We start from the raw sequence: 25,585 nt of genomic DNA on the forward strand, positions 1-25,585 counted from the left end.
CTATTCTAAACAACTGAAGAAGCATGTTTAGTAAAAATTCAAATGGAAATAATAGCGTTTAGGAAGTGGGAGGTTTGAGGCTTTGAGTACAGCGGTTGAGAAAACAATGGCTGCATAAAGACTGGAACGCAAACATTTAAAGGCAAATGATAAGCAGGTTGCAACTGGCTTATCCTTTATCAGAAATACAAAATGTAATTCAATTCTATGTGGAATAAAAGATGTTTATCAGTCCAGATGAGCAGTGATTGGAAACTTTCAAAGACCACTGCCAAAAAAAATCTTTTTCCAAGTAAGAAATATAGCCAAAGACATCATTTCCACTAGATAAAGTGAACTTGGATTGATTCGTGACCTTACAAATGTGACTCCCTCCCTTACATTTTTGGCTAAAACCAATAATAACCATCTAAATACTAAGAATTGAGAGTCAAATCACGCTTACAAATTACTCCTTGGCCAAGTGATATCGGTGCAAAATAAATCCTGGAAGTGAGATCACAATATATGTTACAGAAAAAAACAGAAAACTGTGTGCTGCGTGATGAAATTGAAAGAAATTCACTTTTTTTAAAATCTAAAAGACACCAAGGTAAAAGAAAAAATCCAAAAGGTGTTATTATCCTCATTCTTAAAACCAGTATTGAGGCTAGACCAGCCTCCTTCATACTTTAATCAAGTCAACTTCTTTTAGTTCCACTTTGGTCTCCACCAACTGCAATTACACAATTCTGTCTGTTAAGCTGCCAGGTTATGTTAACTAGATAATTAATCAGAGCTTTTGGGGCTTTTTATAACGATGAGATGAGACAACACTCCTTTCAGAAACAATGAGCTTGAATTGAAACCTGAAACTAATCAAACCAAGAAAATAACATTAATAAAGACATTAAAACTTGGTGGAGCTTAGAGGAACTACACAGTTTCATTAGTTGGGTCTCAGTCACACAGGGCTAGAGACTGGTTGGTGACCCTATGGCAACCTCCCTATAGCTAAAGCAAAGTTAGCATTTTGCTAACTTTGCTAACAGATGCTAAATTGTCTGGAAGCACATTTTTAGAACCAGTACTGATATTTGGTGATAAGACATTATGACAATGGTATTAAAGAATTATGTGTTTTATTTGTGTTTTATTGCTCGTTTATGCATCTCGTTTTAGATTTCCAAACATATGTTGACAAGTTGCAGAGTGCTTGCCGGTGGACAAAGTATGCAACGTCTACACTCATAACATGGTTGAAGGGTGTTTCGCCTGTCTTAATCTATCGGCCATGTTAATTATTCACTTATTGCCCAGTATTGACATATTGGGATAGATTGTTCTGCTAGTGACCCCTTTCCACATTTCACAGCCATCTGATCCACTGTGAAAGTACTGATTATAATGGATTTAAAGCAAACTTAAAACCAGTAAGTTTGTGGGTGAGCCAGCAGGTTAATCTTAAGCCCTGGATACAACCTTTGAGGCACTGTCTAATTTAATATATATATGACAAGACTTGTTGAAAGCACTGAGGGGAGAGAACCGATGTGTGGGATTAGAAAGACATGAGCTTGAGAGGAGGAAAAGAACGGAGGATGGAGTGTAGAAGTGCCAGAGAATCAAGGCTGCGTCTCATTTCCAAGTATTTTAAACAGAGACAGCAGATATGGGCCACACAAACCACACACACACACACAAACCACAGCATCTCCAGAGGTACAATTTCACAGGCCCTAATTACAGTGGGCTGCAGCATTTCTTATTCAGTTTGCCAAAATCTTAAACTGCACTTTCTCATATTGCATTTACAGATCCAGGCACACACATACATAATTATGCATGTTCCCACCCACATATTAATTTTGATTGCGCTTGTGCGGAAGTAGTAACTACGCTGCTATATTTTTTTAATGTTTACCAGCAGCTAACAACAGCACTACCTTCCTTTCCAGCTTTGATTCACTTTTCATCAACTGCACCGAAACCCTTCGTAGTTTAGGAATTCTTACCCATTTGCGAGCTGAACAGATTGCACCTATCCGTTTCGAATCACACAGGCTTGGGAGCATTGCTGCAGTTTTTCCTTCTAACTTTAGGGTAGAAAATTCCTTCAGTTCTATTTTGCCCGATTAGTATGCTACATTCATTCTGAACTCTCACCCAGGTTCTAAAGTCTGATTGCTCGCTCTTTCGCCTTCAACAACCTCAGCCTCCTTCAAGGGAGCTCATCAATAATCACCATCGGTTTCCAACTCAAGAACTTATATAAACCAATCGCAGTTAAAACTAACAGTGATGCACAGCATTTGAGCGACTGAAATCTCATCCTCCTCCTGTGTTCCATCTTTGGTTAAGCCACCACCAGTTCCACTTCACAAACACACTTCTTAGCTGGAAGTTTAGAACTCAGTGTTTTTGGCGGCACCTTTTGTACGTTTCTCTCCCTTTCTTTCTCCCCTCTCTCTCGATTTTTCGCACTCTTGCTCATTTACATTCACTGTACAATGCACGTTTCCCAACCCTTTCTTAGAGAATTCTATAAAGCGAGGGAAACTAGGCCATTAGGCTGCAGCGCTGCTTCTCCCTTGCTTCAACTATCACCGTTATTCCAATTCCCTCTTCCTCTGCTCCGTCTTTCTCTCCCACTTTGCCACCCTCCCTCCTGCCCTGTTTGATACTCGCTTTTTACTCAACTTGCCTGCGGTATCACCCAGTCTCTCTCCCCCCCTCCAACTTTTTTTTTTTATAATCTTTATCACATGCCATTTTTCTTTTCTTCCTTTCTATCTTGCTGCTCTTATGCCTTGGGTACCACTGTCCTATCTCCAACTTGTCTCTTTTCTATTTCATTCTGTATTCCCTCCCTATCATCCATAATCCACGTATGCTCTCTCTCTCTCTCACACACACACACACACACACACACTCAAAGTTCCACACCAGTAAAATCGGACCAAAAATATTTCCAGGCACCTTCTGTTCCTATTCAGATTGCCTTTTCCCTATGGCACATTTTAATGGGATTCTTTGGGTCCAATTTACCAATTGTTCTGCACTTTTAACGAGTGACTTTGTGTTAATAGAATTGGCGGCGACAAAGGTATTTAACAAACCCCTAATGAAAAAAAAGTACTTTGAGCACTTCCACGGAGATACCAATTTTCCCTTAAGCCAGAAGTGCAACACTTATACAAAACTCAACAAAAACGCAATATAACCTAACATTTTAGAGCAAACCGTCTTTAAATGTAAGCTGGACACATAGCTTTTATTAATAATGCTTTTGAAACGGCTGCTGTCTGGAACAGTGGCAGGAGGAAAGGTTGTTGCTTTGTTATATTATGTATAAAGTACAAACGTATGTAGCATGTGTTTTATTTATTTTTTATTGTAAAGCAGTTTAATTTTAAATGTGCTATATAAATAAAATTTACTGACTTACTCACATTTAAGGAGCATAAAGAGTAAAACAGGTAAAACCTCTATTGGTGTTACACACAGTGGATATAGCGAGGTATACTGAGGATAAACTTCAGACATTTGTATGAAAAGGTATAATTTTAACTTCTGATGCTGAAAAAACATCCTTGATGATAGTGTTGATTTTTTTCTTTTGAAAGAAAATTATTAACCTTTTAAACCTCAGCAAACAAAACTAAATTTATCCTCTAGAGATGGCAACAAGATATTTTTTATATTCTTTTGGAAAATCTATGGGCCGAGCCAAGGGTCAAAATAATTTTGAGTTGGTGATATTATGTTCAAGACAAATTTCACAGACTGTCTGTAGGCGTAATCCTTTTGGTGTAAACTACTGTGAGTCAGTGAGGAACACAGTTACCTTAACACATTAAGCTACTTGTGTTAAGGGGTTAATTAAAAAAACATGTAATGTATGCATGAACGTGTTTACGTGTAAAAATATTGCTTTCCAATTCGGAAACTGACCCTATGAGCTGTGCAAGTGTATCACAGTTTAGGACCTTCAGATTGTAGGACCTTTGATATTTGCAGCTTTTACATTATTACCTCAGTTGCGATGGTATTACAATTTACGCATGCTGTGCACCAAATTGCTAACATTCAGACTCTTCAGTAAAAAATATGTATTCTATAGACTCATAGACTAAAAAGTTTATTTTTTCCTTTGTATCCACCAGCTATGACTTTATACTGAAAGCTGTTTAGCAATTAAAGGCAAGAGATACATTAGTGAATGTAATCTCATCACCCATATAGCATTTCTTCCTTATAAAACAAAACGAGGAGCCAGTGTTTACCCAGAAGGAAACCTTTTTGCATTCCTATCATTTTCTAATAAAAAAAGGGGGGGAGGGGGGCAGATTTTTATTGGGGCAGAAAAATTATGTCATGACGCTCGACTGTTCGCTCCATCTGAGTCCCCCTCCCCTTTTCCTAGTTCCTCCTCTTTCCCCTCCTCCTCCCTTTTCCCCCCCATGGGTTGCTTATGTCACTGATTGTCCAGGTCTCTCAAGGCTAATCTGCTGGTGTACCAGATGCAGGCGATCATTAACCTGGTGCTACCTTCTAAGAGCCTCATTAACCAAGACACGGTCTGAAACGCAAACACAAGCTCATGCACGCCGTGTACAGCAGTGACAGTCACAAACAAAGAAGCATGCTTTCTCAGTGGCACGGCCTATTAGGAGCAGAGCAGTCGTTTTTCACTTGCATTTTTGATCAAAAATAAAGAAGCGAACTATGTAACTGCAGACAGATGGAGTAACGAGGATGTGTTGCTACGCGATTTAAATCTTGCTCCTGCAGTCTTTCTCTCCTTCTCCTGTTTCTTTGACACGTCTTAATTCAACGGCCACCACGGTTCTCATGTTCTCCCTGCAGAAATCCCCCTTTTTCTTTCCTCCAGAGGGAAATTCAAAGGATGCAACAAGGGAGATGATCAAGCACCTTCCCCCTGCTCCCATCCCCTCTCATCTCTAATTCACCAGAGAGAGAGAATTCATACAAAAGGAGAAAAGGTTTCTTTTTAAATCAGCTTTTTTAAAACTTTTTTTGTACAAATGACGGCTGTCTCCATTTGCCTCCTCCATTCGCACCCTTGCACCCTCAGAGCCGTTGCTCTACCACAGATTTACATTGGAACTACCTCTCATCCCCCACTATCCTCCCTACCTCCTCCCACCTCCCCACTCGGTGTTTAAGTAGTGGGCTGAGTGGAATAAATGAATTCATTCATAAGTCTTACAGAGCTCCATCCCTATGCCACCGAGTCCAATGTAAACAAGCCTACGGTATAGTCTATAGCATGTAGACTATGCCGTAGTATAGTCAGGATCAGATGGATCAGATCAACCAATGGACTATGGAATTTGAAGCAAATTATATTATATTGTATAGTGTGCCACCACAACTTTCCATATTCATTATATTAGTATACTGACATGTTAATAGGCCCTCCAAAATTTGCTTTGCAGTTTTATTCTGTTATCCCCAATACAGCCATGCTTTGACAGTCTGGTGTGACTCGAACTTCTACCTCTAATTCTTTTCCTGCTCTTTGGAGAAATCCATCATCTCCTTTCTCCAAATGTTCTGCACCATCAGAATACCATGGTATGTCTCTATGAACGGACAGGTCTGTCAGCACTTCAGCTGCAGAGACTTTCATTGCAAAGCGTAAGTTCAGCAAGTGGGAAGCGAAAAAGAGACGCCCGTGTTGTTCATCTCTATGTAAATGCTACTGCAAAGAATAATAAAAGATAATAAAAAATTGCACAAAAAAGTAGACTATAGGCATAGAATTACATTACTGAACATATATTTGATTGCTCCATACAAAATGATTACATTTACTCCTGCTTAATGAAAAAAGCTATTAAAAGTTGATTAAAAAAAACAAATTAAGAAGCATGGAAACAGCCACTGGGGTCTACAGCTACTCCACATTTAATACGTCCATAACAATTACCAGGGTGTAACGTTTTCTTTACAGTAAACAGAAAAAAGAAGTGTTGATGCTGGATTTCAGGCTTTTTGTGCACAGGAGCACTAATTATTCTTCCTGTAAACCAAAACCTGAATGTCTGGTTGATGTTGACCTTCACCTGTGCGTCAGCTGTAAGGCAACTGTTGGCAGATAAACCTGTTTTGAGTCATTTGGCTTGGGATAGATCTTGATAAGAAAAAAAGGGTTGTTTTGGGGTTTTTCTGAATCAAAAGCTGAACACCCAGCAAAAATGAAAAAAAAAAACAAGGTTTGCATGTGACTGAGGTGTGAACAGCTTATGCTGATGTTTCACAGTGCACAACTGTAAGAAACGCACGATGAAAGGTACTGATCAGCTCCGAGGCACATGGTTCTAATTGACTGGAAAAATGAGCAAGAGGGAGGGGGGAGGCACAGGGAGGAAAAGACATGTTTACCATGCTGCTGCTGCGAAATGTACAAAGCCGATGGGTGTGTCTCCAAAAGCTTTTCATTATTAAATCGACAATGGGCGAAAAACCACTGGGTGAAGAGCTTCAAACAGCACACAGGACCTCAGTGGAAATATATTTTGTTAGTTGTGACACTGTTCAACCTGTTTTCACATGTCACATCCCGACACTAATATTGTTTTAGCAATAAAGCACTTTAGATGTTGCTGTAAGCTCATTGCTCAATGCGTTTCATCCTCCCCACCTCTTTGTCTTGACTTAAGTAACAGTGACAAGCATTCTCGGTGCAACACGAGCAAGAACATCTTGCCGTGAAAAACACGGACGGTCTGAACAAAAGAAAAATAGCACCCTTAAACCCAACAGCAGTTTATTATTAACAGATTTCGGAAAGCCATTCTTTGCGCTGACCTTTGCTTCGGTTCGTTTCACACAGCAGTTCCAGTTGTAATTCATTAGCTGCAGCTATGCTTTTTCCTGGACTTGTATTATTAAACACAAAACACAAAGTGGAAATAACTGCATGTGCACTTTGGCTGAATTCCCTAATTTGCCCATCTATCACACTGTAATATATTTGAAACCCTTAATAGTAAGGGTGCTCAAGGTCAGTTACCACAAGTTAGTATTACAATCACCCTTTAATAGGACTGATATGATTTAAGAATAAAAAGGATCGCTGGAAGTTGTGACCTGAATCTAAATTTCCAGAGACGTGAGTTAGTGTCAACTGCCAAATATCATAAGCTCAGGCAGTCAAAAAGTGTGCAGCAATAAAAGAGAGACAAAAATAACCAGTGGGACACGAAAGCTACCCCTGACACTGCTTGTAGAAAATCAGCTACATCTAAAAGACCAATAAAACAGCATGTAAAGTTCAAAAGGGAAGGCAAGCAGAACAACCCCATTGTGTATTTCTTAATAAAAAATATAAACCTTTCCACCGTTTCTTATGAATCCTTATATAATGCCACATTGACTCATACATTCACTGTGGCCCATCTTACCTCTCGTATTCCAGGTTGTCGTGGTCGCAGCGGGCGTCTTTGTGCTTCTCCCAGTCCTTCCCGTGGCGGCATGTTGTCAACGACACAATGTCCTTGCCATTGTGAATGTGATGAAGCGCATTTCTTGTGTCTGAGCCGATGCCCGTTAGATAGCGCTTCCCTTTAAACATCAGCAGGTACTTCCTTCGTGGTGGGACTGTGTTCCTCACCAGCCAGCCCCGCTCTCCACCCTTCTGTGGGTGATCTTTTGAGAAGAGAGGGATGGAGACATCAAAGCCCGGCCTGAAATGTTCTGTGTTGAGGCTGGCTTTGGCTAAGATGGCCTGGCCAATGTTGAAGCCCAGGTCCTCTGTGTAGTTAGGCCACGTGCCTGAGTACAGGTTGAAAATCAGATGGTTCCGCCCGTCATTCCACAATGGGTAACCACGGATACGTTCATCCACATTGGGCACAAACTGTCCTGATAGCTGGTCCCTGTCTAAGGTGTCTATACCAAGCACGAACAGACATGCCTCACGGGGGTCTGAGGTGTAGTACCGTGACTCGGCTATAGATGTTAGGATCTTCCTGTAGCTTTCCGACACGCGCTCGTTTTTCTCCGATGGATATATGTACACTCTGAACCCTTCCCTTCCTCTACGGCGACACCGAGAGAAGTCAAAACAGGTCTCCATGCGACAGCGGCTGTCTTTATAAATGGCAGACCATGCCTGGCGCCGCTGGCGGGGTGACTCTGCCATCCCAGGGTCTGTCTGAAGTTCATCCAAGTGGGCATAGCGGGGCAAAAAGGCTCTGTCGGTCCAGTTGGGCCAGGGGCGCATCACATCACCCCGGTGGCGTGTCAGCAGGCGGAGGAGACGCAGCTGGACTCCTCCACCCCAGTAAAAGAGGACCAGCCAGCAGCATGCACACAAGCCCAGCAGAACATACTTCTTACGCGCCTGCATGAGGGCCTGTGACAGTCTCCTTTTTCCCTGCTCTGTCTCGCTTTCGTCCTCTGTTTTTACTTTCCTTGTCCCCTCAGCTCTGTAGCCTCACAGGGGTTTGGGACTAACTTGCAACTTCTAACAAGGAGCTTTTAATGGAGGAAAATGTGTTAACAAGGACATCGCTGCCTCTGAATGTGGCCCAGTCCACTTTGCCATTTAGAAAGGACACAGTCTAAGTCTCCCCTCTTTCAGTCTCTTTCTGGCCTTCCCATTTGCTTTCAACTGTACGCTCAGATGTGTGTATTAGCCCGCCTCTGCTGTAGCACGCGCTGCTGCTTTGTACATTTCTTCCGCTGTCCAGCCCGGCCGAGAGTGATGAAGGGTGATTTCTCCGCTCTCGCAGGCCAAGCTTGCTGCCTCATAGTGCCTGGCACAACTGCTGTCTGCAGGGGCCCTCCTGGGGAGAAGTAAACAAACAAGAATACACATCAGTACACAGAGCAGCATCACAGCTCTGCAACCAGCACTGAGAAACACACTGGGTTATAGTTGTTTAACTGCTGTCTCAGCAGATGCCGTAACTAACACTTTTCATAGCCCACTGGGTATAGCTTTTCATTTGGGTTAGTCATATGTAATCTGCAACCCCCCGATCACATTTAATACACACAAACACACATATAATCAAATAGCACTCAAGTACCACAGCTGGGTAATGTTTCACAGGCAGCGGAGGGTTTTAAGCTGTCAAAATCCTTCTTCGGCTGGAGCTCATAAGGAGAAAATTGGGAAAAGTTAACTCAGCGCACTTTCAAAAAGGCATCCAACCGAGATCAGCCACACATCACAATCATCTTTTCGTCAAGTCTACCTTCATCCCTCTCCGGCTCCCACACTCCTATAAAAAGGGATGGCTATTTACAGGCTCATTTGTACTATGATGTGCACTCACTTCTGGAATAGTCTTTCTGTGATAGCATGAGAAACTGGGAGCAGCTGACTGGGCTTGATGCTATCGAGCTCTTCAAGCTCCAGTTGAACTGAAGCAGATACAGTTGAGGTGCAGTGAAGGAGAAAATAAGACGGCGTTTAGCATCTAAAACTGAGATGTGGAAACACAGCAACCGCTTTATGGCTCTGAGACGTCCATTCACCGCGGACGGACTGAGCGAAGGCTTTTTGTAAATTTGCAACGGTATTTTTTTATTTTTTTTTTGCCAAACATCCCCTCATAACTCCTCCAAACTTGTACAGTACCTACAGTGTGTGTCTGTGTGGAGAACACACCTCACAGTGAAGGTCAGTGTTCTTTCTGCCAGCTGCCACACAAAGGCAGCTTTCAGGCCTCACCTGGCCACCCTCTCTCTACCTCTCATTCACATTCCTCCTTTCTGCCTCTTCTCCAGCTAAGGAGAAGCTAGCCTGCCTTCTCCTCTTGCAGCAAAAACAAGCAGCACAATGACGGTGTGGGTAAACAATGCAGGTTTTCATTCCTCAAACTGAAATACAGCGGGAATGGAGTTTTGCATGTGAATTGCTGCGCATAGTTAAAATTCTAATTAGTATGTATATTACTGGGTAAAAAGTGTGAAAGAAATCAAACATTTTGGCAGTAATTGTTCCTTTAGTTCCAGCTTTTACTAAATATCTCATGGCTTCAATAAATTCAAGGCTTCTGAAATTTGTGCTCTGCTGCGAGATAAATATGCGACTGCGCGACAGATCACACAGACCTCTGTGTTAAGAAGAGCTTTGAATGTCACAACTAAAGTTATTCGGTATATTGTTTTTGCTGAATGAGTAGTTCAGATGACAGAAAATTAATCAACTGATAGCTCGAGTCTTTCATCAAGCAAAAATGTTCAGCGTTTGCTGTTTTCACTTTGCGAAAGCGAGCACTGTATTTTTTGCTAATGTAATAGCTTTTGGCCAAACAAAAGCATCAATTTGAAATGTCACTGCAATTTTCATCATCGACATCTTTTGTTCCCAATTATTACGAAACAATCGAGGCTAAAGCCCTCATTGCAGTCAAATAAACATGCACTAGATTCCGGTGTCACTTTCTATTAAAAATCCCCCAAATGTTCAGATTTAGAGAGGAAGAGAATATAATAGTAAAAGTCTTAATTTAAGCTTCATTTCTTTATAATTTGCAAGGAAACAGTCAGTATTTGGTATGACCACCTTTATTCTCCTATAATTTCTTTAAGTAGTCTTTAGGAATAGTACTACGGGCTCCTTGAAGGACATTCAAAGCATTTATTTAAATGCAAGCAGCAGCAATATTCATGTCTGGGCTCTGGACAGCAGCATTATTATTACTAACTGGGCACTGTACTGCTGAAAAACATGTTGCTTTCCAGATGGTAGTGAATGGTGGGTTAAAATTTAATGGTACTTTTCTGTGTTAATAATAACATCAATTTTGACAAGATGCCCAACCCATGACATCGCCTCCACCGTGTTTTACAGACGGCTGTACCTCCATCCTGAAACCCTTTCAGACGAGGCGTCGATGAAATGGATCAACCAGATGTCACGTGTCAGGTATTTGGTGGATTTTTTCTTATTTCTTAAGGACAATGCTTTCAGTTTTTCATCTGCTGTAAATATTGTCTTGTTGTTTCTGGTTTTTAGCGGTGCGGCTCCTTCTATTGTCCTCCACTTGTCCAAAAAAATAAAGAAATGGGGAGTGACTCAAGACTTTTGCACAGTGCAGTATATTAATAATGTTAACTAAGATTCTTTATATGGTCAGTTGCCCAATCAGTACACTAAGCTGTGGTTCTCTTTGCTACAACATGGTGTGGAATGCTAAACAGCGCAATACTAAAAACATCTAAGCAGTGGTCTGAGAAAACATTTTCAGTTTAGTGCCACCATAAAATACGACTTTATTGTTGTGCTTGTCAAAATTAAACAGCAGAGGCAACAAATTCTTGAAAATCTGACTTTTTAAAGTAACTTTAAATGCGTGAAAGCGTGTATGCATTTTAACTGTTACATCTGTGCACATAAGACTTGCGTATAGGACTTGTGCGTGTGCACCACTGCCATGAGTGTGAGCCACAGCGCCCCAGATAATTCGGGTCAGCTAATCTGCCTGCAGAGATGTTAGTGGGTGGTTTATGTCACCTCCCGTGTTTCTACTTTGGCCACAACTGAAATGCAAGCAGTCCAAGCTAAGGAGAAACAGACACTTGGGATCCCATTACATGCTCCTCATCAATAATTCACTGGCTTCTTTAGTTAAGGCATTGATTTTCCTTTCTTTATTTTTTCCACGCTTTATGTCTCCTGCCACCAACGAGCGCAATTAGGCCTCAGCTTTATTCAGGATACACTTTGGTGAGAAATGAGCTTTGTCCTGGTGATTTGTGGTTGCAGGGATAATTGATAGTGATGGCGGGAAGGTGTAATAGAAAAGTGATGGAAGGTATCATAATAATGATGGTAATGATGATGGGCATGAAAAATTGATTCCGTTGCCTTATCTAATCTAATGCCAAGCCACTTCGCATAAGGACGCCATTGCTTTTGCCCAACCTCTGCAGGAGTCTTACAAAAATAACAGTCCCATTGATTCATATTGATTTTAGTGCACCAAGTCTCTTTGCATTCGTGCTGGATGAACAAAATAAATTTCACAATAAGACACCAAGACACAATCTCGAATTTGAATTGATTTCAAAATTACAATACAAGGAGAAATATCAGGCGAATATCTGAGACGGTTAGGTTTCAGGTATCAGACTGGTGGAGGATAATAAGTGAATTGAACGAAAGAATTTATTGTTACAAGATATCCAAGTATGTGGAAGCCTCTTGAGCTCTTCTGTGCACTTTTGTATCCAAGGACAAACTGTACAATGTCAAAGAGCGGCTATTAACAATAAGCAATAATGATGAATGCATGCATGCCTGGGCCTGACCAGCTCTCATAGCAGCTTTCTACTGCAAATAGAGGATGCAGACATAAAGCTACACACATAAACACAAGTAAGTGGCTTTAAGTGGTGACAGTCCCTCTGTCATAGATTGGTGATGGATCATTGTGGTTGGGTGACTAGCACTGGAAAAAAAAAAGCCACAAGGCTCATTGAATAGAGGGACCTTAACGTGGAAAGATAGGGTTCAAGGAAAGGTGAAAGCAGAATTCAGAGCTCTACAATTCAACCCTTGGCGATTTATTTTCCATCTACACCTCCTTACCTCAGTTTATTCATCAAGTCTGTTTTTCTTTTTTACTTTCCCTGTCCTCTCTTTTTCCCACTTTACCCAAGTTCACTGGAGGGTTTCACTTAAACAATACATGTTTTTTGCTCCATTTTAAATGTGCAATTATTCATTCTCTAAAGAGGGATGACGACAGGCATGACAAACGAGGAATCACAGAAACGAGGAATACACTCAGTAAGGCCAACGGTTCTTTGATTATCCGCTTGCCTTAAGTGGAAAGACATTTCTAGGCAGGTTCATTACAATGTCCTGAGCAAACAATGAAATTGTGTTACAGTGAGGTGAAAAAAACAGGACTGGAACAATGAAATATGAAGGTTATGGTTCATGTACGAAGAACAAGGCAAACCAGTTTGATACCAAGTAAGTTCGGCTTACTTTGCCTTTCTAAACATGCTACGCTTCTAGCATACTCTGACTGAATCGAACACTCACTGACAGCTTTCTTGGGTACATCTGTTATTAACACAAATATCTAATTAGCCAGTCATATGGCACCAACTCAATGCATTTAGGCAGATATGATCAAAACGACCTGCTGAAGTTCAAACTGAGCATCAGACTAGAGACTCTGAACATGGGATGGTTTATGGAGTCAGATGGGTAGGTGCGAGTATTTCAGAAACAGCTGATCTACTGGGATTTAACCCACACAACCATCTTCACAGTTTACAAAGAATTGTCCAAAAAATCCAGAGAAAATATCCAGTGAGCAACAGCTCTCATGGTGAAAATGCCTTGTTGATGCCAGACAAGATTGGCCAAACTGCTAGTGTGGCCATCCTCTGATGGCTGTTTCCAGCAGGATAACACACCAATGTCACAAAACTCAAATGATCTCAAACTGGTTCAACATTGAAGAAGAGTTCACTGTACTCAAATGGCCTCCACAGTCACCTGATTGCAATCTAGTAGAGTACCATTGGAATATGATGGATCAGGACAGTGGCATCATAAATTGTCAGCTAACAAATCTGCCTCTGTGTTGTCATCATGTCAAGGTTTCTGGAGACTTGTTGAATTTATGCTACAGAGAATCAGGGGCCAGTAATAGCAATTCTGCATTTAATCAAGTGTCTCGTGTTTGTACAGTCCAACCCCCAATTTTGAAACCAGTTAAAGTTTATTATTTTCCATTAATAGTCATTCTGTTTTATTACCCTGTACATAATTATCACATTGTAAGTGAGGGAGTCCACCACTCCTAACCCTGCCCTGAACATTCCTTTATAAGCACCAAAGATTTACAGCACAATTCACCCATGACACTCCCATGTAGGACTACTCCATATATTTTCATCCCATTAATATTAGCTTCACTGTTTACTGCTGTTTCTTTTTATACCGTAAAAACAAAACATAATAATCACAAAGGTTAGAAAAGACCATTTCAGGTAATCAAAGTGCCGGTACAAAATGAGAGAAGTGTCAGTTTTTTGGCAGTTTTTAAATGGAATTAATGGAATTAGAAATAGCAGCCACGGTGAAGTACTCCTAAGGATTAAAGCTTCAAACGATTTAACAATCTATTGACGGTAATTTAATTTGGAAGCAAACCTGCCTGATAAATGCAATAATATTTGGAGGACGTGGAACTATTTAGTCGAAATCTGCAAATGAATAGCAGATAATAACAGAGGAAGGAGAAAACAACAAGATGGAGAGCTCAGCTCTGAGATCGATATTCTATGAGCGATGGCCGGACCCAGTCCCTATTCTTCCTGCCCTCAATCTCTCTCTCTGATGGCCTTATGGGTGTCCCTAAACTGCCTCTACCTGCTGCAGTTTTTCAGAGAACAACACGATTAAGTCATTCAGGAAATGGAATTGAAATTTGTCATCCCATGTCTCCTATGAATTGTGTTTGCACAGCAGCTTATTCAACTGTGGTTATACAGGCTTTGATAGAAAATGAAAACTGACTTGTTCTGAAATGGATGTTGCCGATGATGGCCTTCTGCTAGAAATTCAGCATTTGTCAATTTGCGTTTCTCTCCCACCAGAAGGGATATTTTTTATAAAAGAGGTTTCTGTCATTCTGTGACAGATTGGCTTTTTCCTTATTTGTTCAATTTGATGTTTTCTGGCCACATCACCAGTGCTGAGCACAACTGACAGTGTAAATGCTCGAAATGAAATCCACTACCATTACAGTCATTCTCTGTATGGCAGAGTCATTGCCACTGTCAAAGAAGCAAAAGCAGCATTATTATGTCTGAAATGATTTGGGCAGACATAGTGCAGCTTGAAAATTGACACTAGATGGGCAAAATTCTGGGTAAAATGAGATCTCCATCCCTTCCCAGATGATACAGTTAGACAGTCCACCTGAATGATGAAAGCCCACCACAGCCTGAGACGCATCCTGGGGGATTGCCCTTCACAAATGCAAGTGATTTCAGTGAGTTTTTGTGGTTGTATGTAAGCAGATGTCAAGACTATACTTAAATGCACATCTGGCGCCTATGTTGTTGCTGGCCTGCTGCTGGCGATATATTAGTTCAGCAAAATAAAGTGTTCTGAAGAAAACACAAATCTTGTGGTGAGGTGAAAGGCTCAGTCGAGCTAAAATTAAACGCTGGACCCTGTTATTACAGGCCCGAGAGATGTGACAGCGTGACCGAGGACTAGAAGATCACTGCACTGCGTTGTTTGTGTTATTACAGTGGTTACCGACTGTTTTTCGTGTGTGATCCTTGAAATGAAACTAGTTTCTACTTGTGATCCCTTAATACTTGCATATTTCACAGACTATGGAGGCCAATTCAAGGAATGAGTCATATTAGCTTCTTAGGGTGCTTTGCATGTAGACTGTGTAGGGTTATAAAGCCCCCCAGGCTGGAAACCGCTGAGTTAAGTTGACAGTGTCAGCAGAAACAGGTTAGAACTTTTTCTGAGGATGACCGTTTTTAAATGTAACACGCTGCAGTAGAGTAAGTGTTTATTTATTTATTTTTTAATTTTTAATTTTTATTTATTATTTATTTATTTTATTTTAGAGGACTCTATACAGTCATGTGAAAAACTAAGTACACCCTTAACATTAAGTACCCCAAGTACTGCTTTCATAGTATTGAAGAAGGTGAGTAGCAGCCTGGTAATGCTGTACCTATATTAAATGATCAGTCAGTGTGAGCACATCTATATAAGCAGTAGTTTGGGCATTTTGCTGGTCTACAGCATTCAAATGTGTGTTAACAAAATGGCACAATCTTCCCAGCAGAGGTTATCCCAGGATATTCACTTCAAGGTCAGACTGTGGAATGCTCAGAGCTACATCTCACACTCTAAAGGCCCCAGTTAGAAGTTCCTGACAGTACAATTAGAAAGAGAGTGAACAAGTGTGGCTTGTGGGGAAGGGTACTCTCTATAAAGAACAGGGGAGCACAGTTTAAGGTTCCTCAAGTAGAGATGGAGGCTACAATGTTACAAGCTTGACTGCTCATTACAGCTTTTGTTAGTTGTTCAAGTTTCGCTCTGGCTGTTGGGTTGGGGTCTACTTGGCCTTAACGTGACTCAGGGTACCTCACTAACTTTGTAGTAGCATGCTGTCTGTGCTCATTTGTCAAGACCTGAAGTTGAGTCAGGAGTATAATGTGGATGAATCTGTTTATCTGTTTACCATTGTGCTCTCGTCCTTTTGTGCAATAAAAGTAAACACGATGCCTTTATCCCCGCTCCTCAAAAGTTGTGGATGGACATTTGCATTCTCAGTTTGCACTTATCAGGAAATGTGTATAGAAGGGCTGTGGAGCATTGGTGAAAATGACTTTTGTGTATGTTTCTTTGTACTTTATGTTCTTGGTGTTTTTCTGTGGCATAATAAATCGGAATACCTGGAAAATAAAAGCATTTCTAAAGCTTTTTCAAAACGTAAAACCTGATTAGGAGTCACTGAGTATGAGGGGTTTGCCTGTCTGTAGTCACATCACTCAGTCTGTGAAGGGCTTCCTCCTTTGACAGACCTGCATTAAAGGCTTGGGATGTGATCCATGTTCCATTTTCTGTCCTTACGTACTAGTTGCCCTTTGAAATTGAGGTGCTCTTTACACTCCCACACACTGTATGCATATATAAGCAGATACACACACACACACACTTTGGTCTTTGCTGAACAAATGGCTTTTTACTTTATAAAAAAAATCATCTCTCTTGCTGTCTCCACGCAGCTACTGAAGTCTTTTTCCATTAGCTCGACCACCTCAGAACCATAATGGCCATAAACTTAATCAAGCACCGGTTCTTTTATGAGGCCATTTTCATAATATGGATAACAGCACATTCGTCTCCAGCTTAATAAAACCGCATTGCTCCGCCTTGGCCAAGGTACTCCGACACGGTTAATAAGATGTTTACCTCAAGCTGAACGCCCTGCAACGGAACCAGCCTCCAAACCACGCTCACATTCCAAACCCGGCGTAATTACAAGCTCGGTTGATTAATTATGTCTCAACAATATGCTGCACTCCAACGCCACAAGGGCTAATTAACAAAATGAACAAGATGGGCAGGAACACTTATTAGGAAGTTCAAGCTCACTCTCTGAATTTGGCAATGTTTACAGTCCTAAAACACAGGGACAGAATATGTGCGGATATCGCACAGGCGGAGACTAACAATAGCACACCAGTCCAAGCATGTAGAGTAAAAGAGCCTTCGGAGGACACTGATACAGCACAGTGGCTGTCTGTGCACCTGACAACGCACACAGCAGAAACAGCATGCAGCTGAATCCATCTGCCTTATTAACCGGTCCTGCTAACAGTGCATCTTACCGGCGGCGCATCTTATCTCTGCAGCTTCGGCCCAGAGGCAGTCTCACAGAACTCTAATCAGATGGGACTATAAACAATCTGACCTTGACAACATCTGATTAGATATACAATCTGACCCTAGGATAAGAAAGAAGAACAACATTCCAGGCAGAGTTCAATTAGCCCTGCGTCTCCGAATTTCTTAATCTTGTGCTTAAAATGCTTTTTTTTAAAACAGTCTTTTTGTTCAACTGACTGCAGCTTTCACAAGAGTAACAAAAACCATTCTTTAAGACATTACACACACTTACACAAGGAGAATGACCAACAATAGAATACTACAACAGACAGTCCAAAGGTTGCACAATGCAAACTCCAAACTCAGCTCACTTAAGGAACATGTGACTGGAAATTCCTGCTGTCCGCGGAATATGCATTCCGTCTAGCTTGACATGACAAGATTTGTGTCTTATTCACGAGGGAAGGTATTACAGAACCATCATGAATGAGAAATCCCATTAAGATGAGGAGGTTGCCATTAAATGTCCTTTCATAAATCAAATGAAATTCATGTACAGCTTATTGTCAAGATACAGCCTCCCCTGAGAGCCTTTCGGGGTGGAACCTCAGTGATAATGACAGCATTTTGTTTGGAAGCAGTGAGGTCACCATCGTTTTTCATCAAAAATAAATAAAGAAAGAACAAAATAACTAGAGACTTGTAATTAAATGCTGCAATGAACTCTGCCAGCCTTGTTTGTTTCTTTGGGATTCATTAATACGTGGAGCACTTAGTGGGATGTGAAGGCAGGCAATCTTTCCAGTCTTTCCTGAGCTATTAGCTAATGCGAGATGGGCATTAGCTAAGACAACTGGGCATCAGAACAAAACAATGCCATTTAGACTGCATCAGAAGATGAGCAGGAAGAAGTCATAATACAGTCAGTGTGAGATATGCACACTCCACTGGTGCACACATGCCTTGTATAATCAGTGTGCCTGTGGTCTGTTCACAATCTCCATCAAATTAGGAAAGATGTCTGGAAAGACTTCATACTGGAGTAAAGGGATTCTTGTTTTGATATTACTGCCAACGATTTTGCAAGCGGAAACAGTAGGACAGCTGAACTACATTACTTAGCTTAATATTCTTGGATGGTGGCAGAGCAACCCGCAGCCCATCTGTCCAGGGGAAGAAGCCTGTGCTGACTTCCCCCCATATCCCAGAGATGTAGATAGAATAACAAAACACAGCTATATACGATCCTATTGTATCAAATTACACCGGAGTCAATAAAGGCATCTGTCATAGTGTGACACAGCAAGGTGTGCAAATCTCACTGTCAAAACATGCCACAGAAAATCACTGTGATATGTGCTCTGTGCCCCCCGAAACAGAACCAGAATCATACCTACAGTTGCGCTTTGAACTGTTGATCGTGTTGTCTTGCGGCTCTGTCGTAGCCCCTTTTTTTGGATGACACGAGCTCTGGAGGTTCAAGACACCAACTTCTCCTCCGGAGCCTTGGGAATCCGGAGCCTTACAATATGATTAAGTTCCCACCTTCTGGCATAGCGCACACTGTACGCACAGTCCAGGCGCTTCCAAAAATAAAAAACATAATATTCACAATGCCAAAGCGGAATGTCCCGCCGCCCCCCGTGTCCTCCGAATTTCCCAAATCCCTCACAGCGTGTTCTCCTTTATTATTATCCAGCATGCACCTCTCTCCGTCAGAGCACCATGGACAGCCTCCCCATCACGCACTGCTACTCCGACAGCAACCTGGTTTTACATGCTGCCAAATACAGGCAGCTTGGTAGTCTCGTGTAATCCAGGGGTGGACTGAAGTGCCCCTGTTGCTCTTAGAATGACTTTAAGCATCAGTGACCTTATCGCATGCAAGAGTCGGTCTAACAAGTCTTTGAGATTTACTGTTCCGTATGATGGTGAGGGCTGCTACGAGCACTTGAGATTCAGTGAGCAGCGAGTAACAAAGGTGCGCTGAGCGCTATGCAAACAATACATCAGTGGCTAATAGCAGTCAGCTGCCGCTTTCGAGCAGATAAACGCACTTTACCGGCTATTATCCCGGCTATCAGTGCAAGTGCCGTGATCATAAGCGGGTGGAAAGCGAATCTGAAAGCGTTTTGCTTGAATTTTTAAAGAGCGTGAGCTTGCAGCGGTGATTTACGCCTTCAGAACAGAGGGCAGGATGAAAGAAAAAATATGAAATACATATTGCTACAGAAATTATTTCTTAGATCTCAACAGAACCACCTGCTTTAATCTTACTGCTCAAATGCATTCTCGGTAATCACAGCCTCTAAACATAGCAGCAATTACCCAGTTCAATCCCCACAGCGCCCCGACTTCTCCCCAACAGAGAGCTCGCCCTTACCGGGTAGCGAACCACGCTCTTCTCCTCCCCACTGGTGATTTTCCGTTTCACACCACGGCCAGGCATTTGCCAATCAAATCAGCGTGCAACCAAAGCTTTCCCCGTTGGGATATGAATGATGAATATGCGTGATAAATTGTCCATTTTTCCATATCCACAACAGTTCACGCTCGACCCGCCCCCGGGCGGCGGTGATTGGTTCAGAAGCTCCTCGCCGTCTTCGTCGCCCCGTAAAGAAAAACACACACATCTGGACGCGACCCTGCACAGCTGGAGCGCTTCGGAAACCCCGAATTACGCACAGGAATTGAACCGACACAGAGGAACGTCACATTTTCTCGTGGTTCACTATGAGTGTTGAATGTAGTACGTTGTTTATTTTGGCTAAAGATAGCAATCTTGGTGGGAAGCATTGTTTCCAGTACACCAGCGTAAACACAGCATAAGCAGGTAACAGCTCTTTATAAGGGAGACCAGTATAGAAGAATAACCTTGCTTCAGCAGTTCTATGAGCTGTTTAAAAATAGCTTTTCATTGATGGCCAAGTTGAGAATAGGCTACAACACATTATTACTCTACATTAAATTAGAGTGCAGCAAGATGCCTCTTTTTTATTTTTGGCAACAAAGACTTATATCCATATAACGGGCAGATTCTACAGACTTATAATATCCGTTTTTTCCTCTTGCAAACACCAATAATATCTGAATTCTCCTATGGACTGCCGCTGTGTTCTAGTAGCCTATGTTTATGTGAAGTAATGTCGTTAAATGTTACATGGTTAAATTTCCACATCTTTGCATGTTTGACGAGCTACAACATTTTATTTTTCACGAGGGAAGTGTATGTATTTTCTTTTTAATGAAGTAGAAACTACGGAAACAAGACTATGCCAGAGCGCCTCAGTGTAAAGCCGGGATTTCTTAAGCACTTGCGCCGCTGTGCGTCCAGAAAACACCTTTCCCTTCCGTCCTTCCTTATGAATTCTTATTGTCTTGCTGACAACATCGTATCACTGGAGCCGTACCAACCCAAGCGTGGAGAGAGGCAGGCTCGGCAAGCGAGACTAATCACTGTGCAACAGTCCAGAGGCTTTCTGAGGATTAGTGACAGCTGCCACAGTTTGAATCGTGGCTGCAGCAAGCGTTTACAGAAAAGAGAAAGAAACAGAGGGGTCCATGATGTAAATAGTGCATTATTTATATCGCAAAGGAATACACGGGCAATTTAAAAAGCAAATTCTGGTATGCATATCGCAAGTCAAGAGTTTATATAGCAAAAAACAAACAAACAACCTGCGTACCCAGAGACATCTGCATAAAAGGTACCATCAAATTAGCCAAGAGTTCTAATCACACACACCATTCACATGATCTTCTTTTGTTGTATTCCTTTGCTTAATCTTGAGCAATGATTTAAGAACTCGAGATACTGTTACTCAGATTGCTGAGTAACATTTTTCTGACGTACCATGAATGCATCATCAGGCTCCTCCCAAACCAGAAATGAAACCCGCTTGATCTTTATTTTCAAAACCTCGTTTTTTTCTCCCAGGCAAAGCATTGCTTCTCGCACTTTTTACACTGAGAGACAGCCCACCGAGAGCTCAACGGAACGCCTCGCCCTGCAGGCAGAACTCGGGGTAAGAATTCAGGAGAGCCTCGCTGCGTTTATTGATCGGAGAGCTTGCCCGGTCAGCTGTGTTGCTGAACAAATATTAGCAGTCTTCATTCAGGAGAGACACGCTTTGAGTTTACGGGAAAACATGTGCGGTTCTAATGTCTTTTTACGAGTACTGTGGTTGTTTTTATGCCGCGCTATTGCAAGGTAAGCGAGGATCTGACATTGTTATGAAACTATTACATAATTATTAATTTCCGCTTAAGAATGACGCTGTTATTCAAACCATTTGTTTGGTTATAGTTTCCCCTTTACGCCATAGTTTAGTTTATAACGGGACAACAAGCTCGTGCAGATCCACGATTAAAGCAGATGATTTTCTACCAGAAGATTCAAATGACCCATCGGTTGGGTTTTGTAACCCTGCAGGTGACAGCTCATGGACCACACGTGCTTACATTTTGCGGTTGCTGTAGGTGTCTTTATGTGCAAGACCATAATTCTGTGCGGATTATGCATTCTCTTCCTGTCTCCAGCGACATGAAGTGTTTTTTTTTTCACAAACAATTATTTTTCTCATGTCTAGCTGCTCTCCTTTAACCGCTGATCGTCAGGCAAACATAACCAGCATGCTGGGACAGCAGGCAGATCGGGTCATGGCCCTTGGTGAATGGGAGGAACGCTGGCAACAGAACAAAATCAGCTTTCATCAGCCTGAAGTGCACAAGTAATGACCCCACTTTTTATGTAGTTCAGTGGAGTAAAGGTGCAAAAGTAGCCCATAATGCATGTAAGACTTGTGAAGATTACATCAACTATAAAGGTGCATCACCACCTAAAGCTGTGTCCTGTTAAAAGCTTTAGGAAGTGAGCTTAGATCATCTATTTTTAAGACAAGTACCATCAATTCGGCTGATCCAGACATCACCTCAACATGAGATTGCAGTAGGAATGTGTATTTTGCTGTTAATACTGTTTTTTAACAGGATGCTGAAGAAAAACATTGATAAAGTTCTCAATGGACGAACAGGAGTTCACTTCTTCTTCCCTCTGTGTGGGAAAGCAGTAGATATGAAGTGGTATGAAAACATCTTACTAAATTAAATTAAGTTGATCGATATTAGTGTCAGTTGTCATCTTTGCTGACCTTTTGTTTTTTCGTCATTCTCAGGCTAGCAGACATGGGCCATTCAGTGGTTGGAGTGGAGATTTCTGAAAAGGCTATTCGTCAGTTTTTTGAGGAGAACAACATGACATACAGTGAGGAGCCTGTGCCTGCTATACCTGGAGCAAAGGTTTACAAGGTTGGTGAACTTCATGTGTGCAAACACAACCACTAAATGATCTAAGCTGAGGTAGTCAGTGTTATTGCTTCTCAGCAATTCAGCGTCTTTACGCTGAATATAGTTTTTCATGGTGATGCCTGAGTTTTTTATGTGCATGTGAGCAGCTCTTTCTTCTGAAAACCGTTTTGATCTCAGTGAGACTTTGGGCAGAATGGCTGCAAGCTACAAGAAAGTTATATTGCTTACTTTAAAACAGACACAAGTTGTTCATCCGTGCTGTCTTTGGTTTTTAGAACTCAGAGAAAAACATCTCCCTGTATCAGTGTAACCTGTACAACTTCTCCAAGTGAGTAAACTACATATTGTTTTATGCTTTTTAAAATAAAATAATTAAAATTACTGTTAAATTGAGTTCCTTTCTAACTTCACAGTTCCATCGAGGGTCAGTTTGGAGCAATTTGGGACAGGGGCTCTCTCGTGGCCATCAACCCAGGAGACAGAGAAAAGTAAGATGAGATCAAGACCCTCATTTTAAACCCTTAGAATGACATTTATTTCAAACTAAATAAACTCCAAAACATTATGTTTTACACAGTTTGATACTGTATTATATAATGTATCCATACACGATGTCCCATGCCAATGCTATTCTTTTATTTTGTAGGTATGCAGCTCTCATTATTTCTTTGATGGCGAATGACTGCAGATACCTCCTGGACACTTTACTGTACAATCCTGATTTATATCAAGGTATTCTATATATCATTTCTATAGTGTGTGTGTGTGTGTGTGTGTGTGTGTGTGTGTGAGAGAGAGAGAGAGAGAGAGAGAATAAACATAAAATACCATATTTTAAAATCTGTTTATTTCTTAGGGCCTCCCTTTTTCGTGCCTGATGAGCAAGTGCATAGTCTGTTTGGTGAGTACTATGAAAAATAATTATGGCTGAGCATTTTATATATTAACCAAAATACAAGTGATAACTGACAGATTTGTGTATAACTGTATAAAATATGGGGTCTTGAAGGATAATTAGAAACGTTTTTAATTGTGTATTATTTTGTTTTACTTTCTTTAAATTCAGGGAGCAGCTGTGGTATAGAGTTACTGCAGTCAGAGGACGCTCTCACGGACAAACAACGAAATTGGGGACTAGATAAATTTCTTGAAAATGTGCATCTCATCACGCCAAAGAGCAACTAAAGGCTCAGAGTTTAGAGAAAGAAGAAGAAAATCCTGGGAAGGAAAAATAAAGTGAAAGTGCCTGAAATTCAAGAGAATTTATAATTCTCCTTTTTATTTGTTGTTGTTATGGATCAAATAACATGATAATAAAAAAAAGACAAGATGTCTGGTGTTTTTAATGAGTTTTGTAGCTGTTTAATTTTATTTATGACTTTTGCACTAAAAAACAAAACAAAACAAAACATAGAATTCAGAAAATATTAATTCTATGATAAACAATCCACTGATTTTAGAATATGTCGAAAGGCTAAACTGTGGGAGTCACCCCTGCGTAAACCTTTTATTCAGTCGTGGCTTTAAGCATTAAGCATCCAAGTTCTCTAACACATTTCAAACAGAACTCCAGAATTCATAGAAGCGTATGTATTATTAAAGACAGAATTAGTAAGATGAACAAGATAAGATTAATAAAATTATATACCCTCATAAAGGGCTGGGCTATATCATACCGTTCACGGTAATACTGGTGTAATGTTGGGCAACGATAAGAAAATGAAATATCGCGATAGAATGTGGGTAAAACGCGCATGCGCAGTGCCTTTGTTTACATACGCACATGGCGGCGACGCAGAATGAAAAGCGCAAAAGTGGATCATTGAATGAAACGGATGAACCAGAACTGGTTTGTAAAAATGCTGCAACTTCAGTGGTGTGGAACTGGTTTGGCTGTCCGTCAGATACACAACAAAGCACTATTTTTGGTAGAGCATGCTAGCGGGCCGTCGTTGTTACCGTGTTTTTTGGGAGAATACGGCACACTTAAAATCAATCCTTTGATTTTTCTGAAAATCGACAGTGCCCCTTATAATCCCGTGTGCCTTATGTATAAATTCTGGTTGTGTTTACTGACCTGGAAACGATTTTATGTGGAACACGGCGCTCGAAATGTTTCTGTACGACTTTGCTAAGCTACAAAGCCGCAAGGCTTAATGGACTGTCGGAGCAGGAGCATTACGGCTATTGTAGGCAGGCGCCTCGCGGAGTGATACGTACTGCGCTTCAACATAATATTACCATATTGTGTGTGTATAACCTCTTTTTAAGTTTTGAGAATATTTTACATGGTTATGCTGAGGATGTGTCGGCCAATTTCCACTGGAAATGCCTTTTGGTTAAACTGTCAGCAAGGAATTTGCATTTGCACTGCTACATTTGCATATAAAAAACAGCTGCTTGTTTAAGTGAAAATACATTGATGGGGTTTTTTGCACTAATAAAGTTGTGGAGTTGTAAAGTATTTTGTCTAGTGTCACTTACATCGTCAGTTATATCGTTATTGCAAATTTTCAAATGTATATCGTGATAAATATTTTTGGTCATATCGCCCTGCTCTACCCTCATATACTGGTCATGTATTTGCACGTACACCTTCACAGATGCTATACACTCAAGTGTAAGCACAGAAATACACCAGCACAAGCCTGCTTAGAGGCAATCGCCCTCATCCCCGCTTTCCTGCACTGGTTTATGATTGTTGGTGTCGTTAGTTATTGTGCTGTTTACTTGTAGTTAATGTGTATATGCATAAATACACTCACCTTGCACATTAGCAGAACCAGGTTGGACCCCCTTTTTTGCATTCAGAAGTGCCTCAATTGTTCATAGCATAGATTCAATAAAGTGCTGGAAACATTCCTTAGAGACTTTGGCCCATATTGACATGACAGCGTCACACAGTTACTGCAGATTTGTCAG

General features: G+C 41.2%; 2 protein-coding genes across 6 annotated transcripts in view; one reads left to right on the forward strand and one right to left on the reverse strand.

The window, feature by feature from the left end:
* ext1c (exostoses (multiple) 1c) overlaps positions 1–19,983 on the reverse strand; it is an 85,727-nt gene extending 65,744 nt beyond the window's left edge. Inside the window, exons 1-2 of one of the 3 annotated variants that reach the window (XM_006794337.3) lie at positions 19,740–19,983; positions 7,413–8,798 (exon numbers count right to left, since the gene is read on the reverse strand). In XM_006794337.3, the coding sequence (XP_006794400.1) occupies positions 7,413–8,359 (947 nt within the window). In that variant the 5' untranslated portion in view covers positions 8,360–8,798; positions 19,740–19,983. Of the gene's footprint in view, positions 1–7,412; positions 8,799–18,749; positions 19,263–19,739 lie in introns of those variants that run through there. The other 2 variants (XM_006794338.3, XM_006794339.3) reach the window with 2 other exon arrangements.
* A 1,254-nt stretch (positions 19,984–21,237) lies between these two features.
* LOC102786772 (putative thiopurine S-methyltransferase) lies at positions 21,238–23,991 on the forward strand. 3 transcript variants are annotated; one of them, XM_087834875.1, is made up of 9 exons: positions 21,238–21,381; positions 21,946–22,086; positions 22,346–22,438; positions 22,531–22,663; positions 22,939–22,991; positions 23,077–23,151; positions 23,310–23,395; positions 23,520–23,564; positions 23,730–23,991. In XM_087834875.1, the coding sequence occupies exons 2-9, from the start codon at positions 21,989–21,991 to the stop codon at positions 23,846–23,848; spliced, it is 702 nt and encodes a 233-aa protein (XP_087691001.1). In that variant the 5' UTR covers positions 21,238–21,381; positions 21,946–21,988; the 3' UTR covers positions 23,849–23,991. The 3 variants fall into 3 exon arrangements, with proteins under 3 accessions (XP_087691001.1, XP_087691000.1, XP_087691002.1); XM_087834874.1 differs by lacking the exon at positions 21,238–21,381 and adding an exon at positions 21,389–21,566; XM_087834876.1 differs by lacking the exon at positions 21,238–21,381 and adding an exon at positions 21,708–21,831.
* The last annotated feature ends 1,594 nt before the right edge of the window (positions 23,992–25,585 follow it).

The sequence above is a fragment of the Neolamprologus brichardi genome, chromosome 22, assembly GCF_056152115.1.
Source record: "Neolamprologus brichardi isolate AB-2024 chromosome 22, ASM5615211v1, whole genome shotgun sequence".
Classification (NCBI taxonomy): Eukaryota; Metazoa; Chordata; class Actinopteri; order Cichliformes; family Cichlidae; genus Neolamprologus; species Neolamprologus brichardi.